Source organism: Prinia subflava, chromosome 16 (genome assembly GCF_021018805.1).
Source record: "Prinia subflava isolate CZ2003 ecotype Zambia chromosome 16, Cam_Psub_1.2, whole genome shotgun sequence".
Taxonomy (NCBI): Eukaryota; Metazoa; Chordata; class Aves; order Passeriformes; family Cisticolidae; genus Prinia; species Prinia subflava.
The window spans coordinates 8,918,933-8,929,845 of NC_086262.1; the positions used below are offsets into that span (position 1 = coordinate 8,918,933).

Consider the following 10,913-nt stretch of genomic DNA (forward strand, 5'->3'; position numbering starts at 1 on the left):
CAAACTCAGATGTTGAACCCGTGGGTTTCTGTTTCAGAGATTAAAACTACTTGTGCCTGTGTAGGTGTGCACTTTTCCCATTGCTAATTGGACACAATTAGCCCAGCCCACAGTGAGCCCAGCTCTTGCTCTCAGTGATCATTATCAGGAATTTTTTCAGCTTCTTCCATTCCAGCCTTCATCTCTGCTCCTCTTCTTCAGTTTCCACACCTTTTGAGATGTTCTCAGACCTGCAGATGTGGCAGTGGTACCATCACCATGCTGGCTGCTTGGCTCTTCTGGTGGCCTGGCAGCAGCTGCTTTCTGTCATACCTCGTCTGTGCACAAGTCTTGCTCTGTCACCATATCTTTTAACTTACACTTGAACTGTTTGTCTTCTGCCTTTGCATGAGAATGTTTCCACCTGTGCTGGGATGTGTCATTGCTTGTCATCTTCACTGAAGGAAGAAGCTTGGTATGAGTTCAGGGAGGTGTGTGGAGAGTTGAATGTGAGGGACTGCTGAGGCTGTTGTGCTGTGACCTCAGTGAACCCCAAGTTCATCTCTAGTGCTGGAGTAAACCCTGCTCTGTGTCTGGTGTGGTGCATTATAGTTATCTTTCAAGTGTTTCTCCAGTGCCAGGGGGTTTTGGTGGAGTTGGTGATGGTGATAGAGGGCAACGTGGCTCTTCTTGGCTTCTGAGGCAATCTTCCACTCTTGTTTTTCCCAGGCTTGTCAACCTCCTTCCCCATCGACGGGACCTTCTTCAACAGCTGGTTGGCACAGTCGGTGCAGATCACTGCAGAGAACATGGCCATGAGCGAGTGGTCCCTCAACAACGCCCACCATGAGGACAGCACCCCTGGCCTCTCCGAGGAGCTCCTCCAGGACGAGGAGACCTTGCTGAGCTTCATGATGGACCATTCCCTCAGGTCCCCATTCAGGCAGAGTGAGGCCACCAAGAAAGTGAAAAGCAGAACGAGAACGAACACTAGGAAAAAGCTGCCGAGGAGCAGCCCCTCTGCAGGGGGTGGGGGCCACCCAGAGGGCTCAGAGCCCTGGACTAACAACGCCAGCAGCTTGTCGGATGATCCCTCCAAGCCCTTCGCTCTGGATTCCAGACCCGGCAAGTCGGAAAAAGGGGCAGCAAAGCTTCCCACCGACCGCAGAGGGACGGGTGAGGCCAAAAGGGTGGCCAAGAAGGGCTCTCTCCAGAAAGCCAGCGAGCCTCATCCCCCTGCTGGGACACGGGGCTGCGTCAGCAAAGAGGAGGAGGAGGAGACGCCGCGCTGCGCTCAGACGGAGCCCAGCCCCGCGGCCAAAGTGCCTGACTCCATAGGTAGCCCCAAAACCATCGTGCGGTTCAAATTACCAAAGGAGAGCCGGGGGGCGCGGCGCTCGCAGCCCCCCAAGGCTGATGGCGCGGGCGGAGCTCCCCTGCGTCGCTTCGACGCCGACACGGACGGATACTTCTCCGACGCCGAGATGAGCGACTCGGACGGGGAGCCCCGCGGCGGCCGGGCGCAGCGCGGCCAGCTGGACGCGGCCGGCGAGGACATCGTCAGGATGAGCATCCTGGCGTCCTAACTCCTCCGACCACGCCGGCCCGACGAGGCCTCAACCCAGTTCCAACTGCCATGTCCAATTTCTGCCTGGTGTCACAGAGAGGGGGGGTTTAATATGTGTATATAGTTGGAAGTTCGGCACTGTTGTCTTTCTCTTCTCGATACGTCTGAGATACAGCTTCAGCTTCACCGACATCGATGACTGTGACAGCAGTGGTCCCTCCCCGGCTCCCTGCCAGACCCCACTTCTGGGAATGTGGGCCGGCACCTGCCAGGACCGATGTCGAGGGCGCTGAGAGGGTGGAGGGTGCCGGTACCCGTGCTTTCTGCAGGGATGACAGTTCAATTAATGGGCATTATTTAATGAGGGGCAGATTCTGCCTGGGACGGTTGCCCTCAGAGCAGGGAGCGAGTACAGGGTCCGGCAGTGGCCAGCTGTGGGAGGGGAAATTCCCACCTGTGTGTGTGGAGAGAAGGAAGTGAAATAAGCGATTCTAAAGTAAATAATGACTAAAGCACAAAAAGCTTGTTGGAGGAAAACGCTTGGGGTGGAAGAGAGCAATGTTACATTTCTGTTTTTAGGGAGAAAATCCCCTTGGTCATTATTTTTCCCCTCACCTTTCCATCTGGTTGGGATCCGTCCAGGGGCCAGGATGCAAAAGTCCTCCCTGTCCATGCCCCTGCTGAGGTTCTTAGAAACACTGAAGTGATTTACTCAGGTGAATAGATCAGCAAGTGGAAAATGGAAATGTGGGGCAGGATGGAGGAGGAAAGTGTCCTTTAAAACCACCATGGGGAGTTGGGGTTGGTGTAACCTGGGAGGTTGAGCAAATTGTTTTGCCCATCCTTCTCTCCAATGCTGCCGTGGTCCCACCATGCCAGGGCAGCACATTTGAAATCCCCCTTGCAAACCAAACTATGGCCCCAAGGCCAAATGTGCCATCACTGAGGGGAAATGGCAACCTTGCCACGACCATTGTGTTTTCCTACTAAATGCTACAATGGAAATGGTGAATTTATTCCTCTCCATCCTTTGTTTTGGTTTGTTGGGTTTTTTTTACCTTAAATCCTGGTTACAAGCTGTTGACTCGTTGTGGAGGGGTGATTCACAGAAGCTGACATTATAAATATGACAATAATTTAATGCATAAAATGTCCCCAATAAGCCTTAAATGTTGTTTAAAAGCCCATGTTACCTATAAGTCAGGCGAATTTCCATGTTTGCACTTAATTGCACCATTACTTCGGTTTTGGCTTCAAAGGTCACAGTTAAGTCATGCTACGTGTTTTATTGGAGTGACCCCAGTGTGAGCTCAGGGAACAAAAACAAAAAAGGAATTCACTGAAACTTTTGTTGTTGTTGTTTTTTAAAAATAAAAAATGCTTAAAAAAACTAAAAAAAAAAAAAAAAAACAAAAACCAACCCAACCTGGGACACTTCTGCAACCGGTTAAACCCATCACTAAACAAAAAAACCTTGCAATTGTCAAACCAATCAGTCAAAGAATTTTGTGGATGCCAAAGAAATATTTTGACAGTCAAGCAGCACAGCCAGAAACCGGAAACTTGTCATTATGAAAAAAATTGGAAGTTATTTAGCAACCAAGGACTAAAGACACACTCATACCACACTGCTGCGGCGTTAGGTTCCAAGCTTGCTCCGAGGGATGCTGCTGCTCTGAGACTGCATCCTGCCGTTTTGGTTTCCGATGTTTTTTGCTCATTTCACTGTGAGCTTTCTTTTTGAAACTCTGAGACTATTTCGATTGATGTTTTAGAGTAGATCATCATCTTTATCAGCCTTCCAAAGTCCTTATTATTGATAAAATTGCAGCAAAGATCAGCGATGACAGCCCAGCTGATCCCAGACACGGCAACCGGTGGGGGCTTCGGGTGGGATGCCCAGCCCTGCCTAAGCGCCCAACACTCACCTGGCTGAGACTGACCGTGCCTGGGAAGGAATCTTCCTCAGATGGGAAAAATGTGACACAAGTTATTAGAGGAAAAAAAAAAAAAGAGAACAAAAAAAATCAAAATACCAACAAAACAGGAACCACCTTTGTTATAAATTAGCATAATCCATTGAGGTTGGAAATGAAAATCTGCTCATTAATTAAGGCTCAGTATGTTCAGATAATGTTAAATACAGTAAATAGGACTTAGTTTATCTTATCAGGCTTGCTAGCTTTAGCTCCAGTATCCTAGTATACGAGTCATAACAATAATCAATATGCTGCCTTTTAATGAATCTTGCTTCCGTGTGCTTCACTCAATTATGGTTAAAAAAAGAAAAAGCAATCCACAAATTTCACTGTACACAGTTCCATTCATCAGCTTCTGCACTACTTGTCTTCTCAGTACAGGAAAGCAAAAAGGGGGAAACTTTAAAGAACAACCGACCTGGGACCTCCAGCACTGGGCAATAACACAGTTTGAAACACTCCCAAAACATCAGGCACCATGTTTTGCATCAGGAGATGGGGAGAAAACTAAGGGAGCTGGTGGGATGCAGGGAGAACAGGATGCCAGGAATAGAGAGGAGGGACAGGGCTCTGGTGAGCTGTGGGGCTGAGCAAAGGCTGAACCATCATGTCAGGATGGCTGCAGCCACCCCAGAGCATCCCCTGCCTGGAGCGTCCTCGGAGCAGGGGAGTCTGGTGTTCTGGAGAGAAAATGCACAAGGAAAATATTTTTGATGTTAATGTAAATGTATTTTGAAATGAATAGAAAGAGAAGAAAAAAAAAGGTTTATTTTAGTACAGAAATGTTATCTTTTAAGATGTATAAACTGCAGGAATTGATATTTGCACTGTAAGAGCACCTGTTTTGTTGGAGAAACAGCAGCTGTTGAGATGAGGATGCAGAAAGCATCATTCCCTGATGGAGCACAGCCTCACACCAGCCCCAACCCTGATGGTTGAGGGAGTTTCCCCAGGACAGCTCCCATTCTACACTCCCATTTTCCCCACACCCATCTTTTTTGGTTTTTTTTTCTTCTTCTTTTTTCTTGGTTGTGTTTTTTTGATTGTTTGGTTTTTTTGTGGTTTTTTTTGATTGCACCTATTTTTTGGGGTTAGGATGCCTGCTGTCCCATGGAACTCACCCCAAGGCTGGATGCAGAATGGAGCCAGGATGGATGCAGGCTGCAGGAAGATGCTGCTACAGGGCAGGGCATGAGGTTTGGTTGTTCTTTAAGGAAATCCCCTGCAGTTTGCACCATTCCACATTCAAAACAACCCACTTCACATCAGTTACAGGAAACGATATGAATGTCACAGGAGGAGAAACCCTTCTGTTTTCTTTGTTTCAAAGAACGTGATGTGCCATTTGTTAATACAAAAGAGAAATATTGAAAATATATTGAAAAGAGCAATTTTAAATTATTTTTGGCTTATGTTGCAATATTTATTTTCTTGTATTAGAAATTCCTTTGTAGAGAAAAAATGTATTTTTCATTAATGCAAAAACCTATTTCTCCTTTTTGTACATTTTCCATGTTAGTTAATCCTTAAAGCAATATAATGTTATCAAACTCGTTCTGTGTGAGACTGTATTATGCATGCTATTTGTGTTGCCTTGGAATAGCTCTGTCTGCCATTATTTTCATCCTGTTTAGATACAGTGTATGCTTTAATACACATTGGGACCATGGCCCATTGCTTATGAAAAAAACAAACAAACCCTTTGCATTCCTCAATGTGTTGGCAAATGCAGTCAATAAAGCAGTGTTTTCTGTGTACCTTGTGTCAGTGTAGTGAGTGTGGTCACACAGAGCAAACTCATCCCAGGGATGCAACTCTGTGGGGATGCAGGGCTGGTCCAGCCCTGCTGATGCAGCCACTCTGCCTGTTATTACCAAATTTTTGAACTTCCACTGCATTTCCATTGACAAATCTTGGCCAGCTCTTGGGAAACACAGCTGGAAATGTTTGTCACAGGTGGAAGGGCGAGCACAAGGATGTTCACAAATTTCCCCATGCCTTTAATTCAAGGTAGCCACCTTTCTCGTGGAGATTTAAGTCTTGTTTTGCAGACTTGGAGTGAAGCCGGCAGAGGAAGTCCTGCTGTGAGACAGGATGCTCAGAGGAACAGCTTCTTGCACTAGGAGCTGGTTTAACAGGCAAGGAAACACACTGCTAGATTTGCTATTCATGGGAGCAAAAGCAAGCTGTGAAATCCAAAATACTGCAGCAATGTGTTCCTGTTTGTAAGATACTCCTTGTATCCTGCTGATACCAACCAATAACCTGTCCAGTGAGTGGCATCCCTGCCCATGGAAGGGGATTGGAACCAAATGCTCACCAAGGTCCCTTCCAGCCCAAACCATTCTGTGACTCTGCTGCTATGGGCTGTGGTTGATGGCCTGACGTCCATTTGTGGAGTGTGGTAGGAGCACAGGGCTCATCACACAGCTTTAAAAACTTGAATGGTATCCACATCTTGGGCATGCTTGGCTGGTTTGGAGGCTACAGGCAAGGGTGCTGCCTTGCTTCAGGAAGTATTTGAGTCATCAAGGAATGTCTCTTCTACCTTTTTCGGCCTTTACTGGCACGTTTTTCTTCTGTAAAATTGCTAATGTACCCAAGCTGCTGAAGGAGAATGAGCTATTTAGTAGACACCCTTCATTCAGTTTGTTGGTGACGTGATAGTTCAGGCAGGTCATGGTGCACAGGGAAGACAGAGCAAAGCCATTCATCTGAGATGGGTCGTCTGGTGGGTGGAGGCAACTACCACGGCCTTGTATTTAGCTCCTCAAGGAAAAGGCAAAGGATTGGTTTATTGCAAACTGAGGATTTTGTTAATGGGCCGTGTTCTTGCTCACAGCTCTCCAGGCACCCCAGTGATGAACTCAAGCTCCAGTCCAGTCTTCAGAGCCCCTTGGTGCAGGTGTGATGCCCACAGCAACATGCATGAACCTGTCAAAAAGCCATTGCAAGAGTTGCCTTCTGTAGCAGGTTTTTCACCTGTTCCTGTCAAGGAGATATTCAGGAGTTCAGTTCCATAAAGCAGGGAGCAAGGCCAGCCTGACTTACTGTTTAACCTGAAACAGCAACTGCTTTCCCAGCTCCAGAGTGTCCAAAGGGATGACACCAAGCCCAGATGGATCTCAGAGATCTGATGCTGGGGAACATGAGGCATCATCTTTACAAACTGGCAAGGATTTTGTCTCCAAAATATTTAAGGCTCATGGAAGAGCTAGGCAAATTCCGGGAAAGATGCAGCCCTTCCTGCTGGCACCTGCATTAGACCAGAGATGGCTGGGATGGTCTAGCTGGATGTATTGATGAAATGGGCACAGGGAATGGAACAGAAATGCCTGCAAGAAAAGCAAGAGAGGATTTACGGCTGCTAAAAAGACTACAGCACCTCTGTATGTCACCTTCTCTCCCAGAGACCCCATTTCACAGGAGACAAAATAACCAAGCTGACAACCAAACCAACTCACCAAGAAGAGCCCAGCAGCTCATATCTGACATCCTTCTGTTTAGACAGACATGTTCTAAACCCCAAGCTGGCTTTTGAAGGAGTGAGGTGCAGGAGGGAGTTCCACAAGGCCAGGACACAAACCCTGAGTTCCAAACCCAGGCAGCAACCCCTCCGCCCACCACCATCACCAAAGGAGAGGCACCAGCCATGAGGGGCACTGCTGACAGAGCAGGGACAGGAACACCTGGGGCCCTGGGGCTGCACCAGCACCACACCGTCCTACAGCCCAACCTGAGAAATGATTCCTCAATAAAGTTACAAAAAGCTATTATTAAACATATATTTGTAGGTGGTAGAGCACATTGGGCTTTGCTGTGGTGCTCACTCAGGGCTTGCCTATAGTATCCTCATCACAGATGGTGCTGAATGCCTTGGTTTGGAGCACGTAGCCAAAGAATCATTTCAGTTTAATTGCAAAATAAATGTTAGGCTAGTCCCTATATGTTTTGCATACGGATTGCAAGTGCCACCGTAAATATTAATGGGTCAAATACACTCCAGTGTCAGTAAATCATCAGCAACAGATGTGGAAAGTAATTAATTTTCCTTCAGCTTATCCTGAAAGAATTGCAGTAAGACCTTGTTTTATTGTGTTTGATTAAGTGCTGCTGCTATAACATAGTTTCCTCTAACCATTAAAACTGCTGGTGCTGTACTTCTGCATAAATGCCTCTAATGTGATGAGACCGTATTTAATATTTACTCTTCCAAAGTTAATACATTTAGGGGAGACATTTTGTGCACTAAAAATAGTTCCTTGGTCTTGGATTTCCATATAGGGCTGTGAAATGATGTGTCTGCTGTGATTGCAACAGATGAATAAGAAAAAAAATTCTCTAAAAAAATAAACCTATGACTAACGCACAAAACAAGGGAAAAATCCCACTGCAGCAAGTGTCAACCCTGGCTGGTCCAGAGGCCTTCACCAGCACTGCCTCTGCTATCTTGCCCATCCCAAACTCTGTTTGACAGACCCATTCCCTGATTAATGCACAAGTGAAAACTAGACTTGTGGAGGGTCAAAATGGGCATTTTTTCATGGAGGGTTTAAGCAGGTACATTTTCCCATGGCAACTTAGCTTGGGGATGAGTTTGGATTGGTATTGGTTGCAGGCAGCTCTTCCTTCTTCTGAGATGGCCAAACATGCTGGAGATCCACCATGAAGTCATGGTGGGGAGGTGCCCAGCCCCCAGCCAAGTTTTGGGGGCACAGGGTGGGCCCACAGCTTTGCCCATACCCATCCCTCATCCATGAGAGGGTGCTATGGACATAGATCCTGCACCTTGTCTGCCACTGGGTATAAATCATGCGAACAGCAGAGTTTAGAGGGCAATTAGGTGGTAAGAGGAGTGCAGCTTTCTTCCAAAATCAGAAGTCAGGTGCTGATGGTACTGTTTGTGCTGTGGGTGCCCTGAGAATCGAGCCCTGGGAGAATCTGAGCTCTGCTGGTGTGTGCAGTGCTGGGATGAAGTTTCCCAAAGCAGTGGGATTTGGGCATTTCCCAAAGTGCTGGGATGGTGTTTCCCAGCTAAACCCACTCTGTTCGGTATCAGATGCAGTGTTTTTCCTCAGGAATAGCTGCTGTACATTCAGATGTAATAAAGATTAAAGTAATTGACTGTGCTTATATTTTAAGTGGTACTTTATAATGCTGACACTGGGCACGAGGAAGAAGTGCAGAGGTTAAAATACTGCAGTTACACCTGGTCATTAGCAGCCCTGCAATGAGCTCCAAATGGTCAGATCAATGGAGTTTTTCCAGGGAAAACAAGAGCAGGTCAAGAAAGCAAAATAACACATCTGCAGCTGTAACTCCTAGGACAATTATTCTCAGGAGAGAGATTCTGAAGACACCAGCCATCCATGTGGGAATGGACCTGCCACGTGCTCTGCCTCCATCCAAACATCTCCCTGTGCAGGCTGGAGTGCAGTACCCTGCAAGAGAGAAAATTCCCTGCAGAAAACAAGGTAAAAAAACACCTTCCAAGAATGCTCAGCTATAAATAGGTGTTTGTTGTATGGGATACCACAAATAACACTGACACTCCACAGAGCGACCGGCAGGCGGGGGATGAATTCCTGCCCTTAATAAGAAAGCAGGATAAATAAAGCATTTCTAAAAGAGGGAAATCAGCAATTTCTGCAGCTCCAGCTTTAAAATGAGTAAGTTTGGGGGATAAAGCACAGCAGCAGGGATGCCAGCTCTTGTGTCCTGCATTCCTAAAGCCATCTTGAGCCAGGTGCCATGCTGGGGGAAACAGGAGTCCTCACTGCACAGAGACCAGCACAGAGACCTGGCATGGTCCAGCCCCTCTGAAGGACTGTTCTGGAGAGCCACAGGGAATGAGCTGGTTCCAATCAGGTTTTTTAATCCACCACACAGGGAGCAGCTCCAGAGCAGCACAGGGCCAAGTAGCATCACTATGTGGCCAAAGGCAGGTTGGGGACACTCATCTCTGTGCCACGAGCATCACCTGCTCGGCAGCAGCTCTCCCCTAGCAGCAAAAGGACCCATGGCTGGTATTTTAGGCTGAGTCACAAGGATGCCAAGGCTCAGCCAGCCACAGGGCACATTTATTGGCACAGCAAGAGCCAGATGTCTGCTGAGCCGTGAAGACTTAGGTCACTGCTCCGATCTGAAGCCTGCGAGCATCTCCCCAGTCCTCTGTGTGTGGTGCACAGCAGCTCCAAAACTGGCTCACACAAGCACACCAGGAGGAAGGAGGAGTATAAATAAAAGAGTATAAATAGCTGAGCTCCAGGAGCACAGGCTTGGAGGGCAAGGGCATGACACTGGCACAACCAGAGCCGAGAGTGAGCCAAGAGAGGCTGTGCCTCCCCCACTCCATCAACAACCACAGCTCCCACCCAGCAGCCCACCAGCCCCCCTGACAGGCATCTGCAGTGTTTTCCATCCCAAGCATTAGAGGACATTCAGTGATGATGAAGTGACAGCTGACACCAAGAGAGAGGTCACTGCTGCCCCTGGCTCAGAGCCGCCTGTTAAAAACATGACCTGAGAACTGAAACTCAGTATAACTCTGCTTCCTAATGGGGGAACAGAGGATGACATTACTGGCTTCTGAGACTGCTTGCTGGCTTTCTTTTTTAATAGTTTCATGAAGTCTTTGGCTTAGCTAAGGGTTTTCACCTCTTGATAATAAGTGGACAACAGCTGCTTCAGCAAACAGAATTACCTTACACTGAGGCAGGTGGCAGCACTGTGTGATAGCCAGAGGAACCACACTGGGGCCCTCACAGAAATCACATTTCAGCTGATTTTCCAGTCTGAGGGTGGTGTTTGCTGGCTGCTGGGGAGCTGTGATGCTGGGGGCTGGCAGAAGTGAAATTGTCGTGCATATACAAACTCATTTTGCCTTTTGGTGTCTGTAATATCTCAATGAAAGCAGTTTGTTGGAAATTAGAAAATAAGGGGAAAAGTTTGTGGACCTGGAGGGCTGTAATAATGGGGTGAATAAGCAAGGAATTGGCTCATTACTGAATGACTGGAAAGAACCAGGAGTCTGCAGCAGCAACTGAAGCATCTTCCAGACTCAACCATAGGCTAAACCCAGCTGGAATGAGCATCTGCAGCCCTCAGAAGGGAAGCAGCAGGAGCAGGGGTTTTGCTGACAAAATATCCCCCTCTCCTCCTCTTCATTTGGTGCCTCCTTGTCTTTGCCAGGGAGACTGTGTGGGGCTGGGACATGGTCCTCCTGTAGGACATGACACTCAGAGCAGGTGCTCCTCTGATCTGGTACAAGTGGAAAGCCAGAAACAGGCAACAATTTCATTTACATTTTGCTCTTAGAGTTTGACTCTCACCAGACTGAAAGTCAGAACCCTGAACTCTTGGGGTAGGGGAATGAATGACACCTGAAA

The 10,913-nt window shown here is 47.5% G+C and overlaps 1 protein-coding gene across 4 annotated transcripts in view; it reads left to right on the forward strand.

Annotated features, from left to right (window-relative positions):
• The window catches only part of JADE2 (jade family PHD finger 2), a 72,931-nt gene extending 67,649 nt beyond the window's left edge, over positions 1–5,282 (forward strand). For all 4 annotated transcript variants that reach the window (XM_063413101.1, XM_063413100.1, XM_063413103.1 and 1 more), the window contains one exon: positions 709–5,282. In XM_063413101.1, coding sequence (XP_063269171.1) covers positions 709–1,565 — 857 coding nt within the window. In that variant the 3' untranslated portion in view covers positions 1,566–5,282. The remainder of the gene's footprint in view (positions 1–708) is intronic.
• Positions 5,283–10,913: the final 5,631 nt, after the last annotated feature.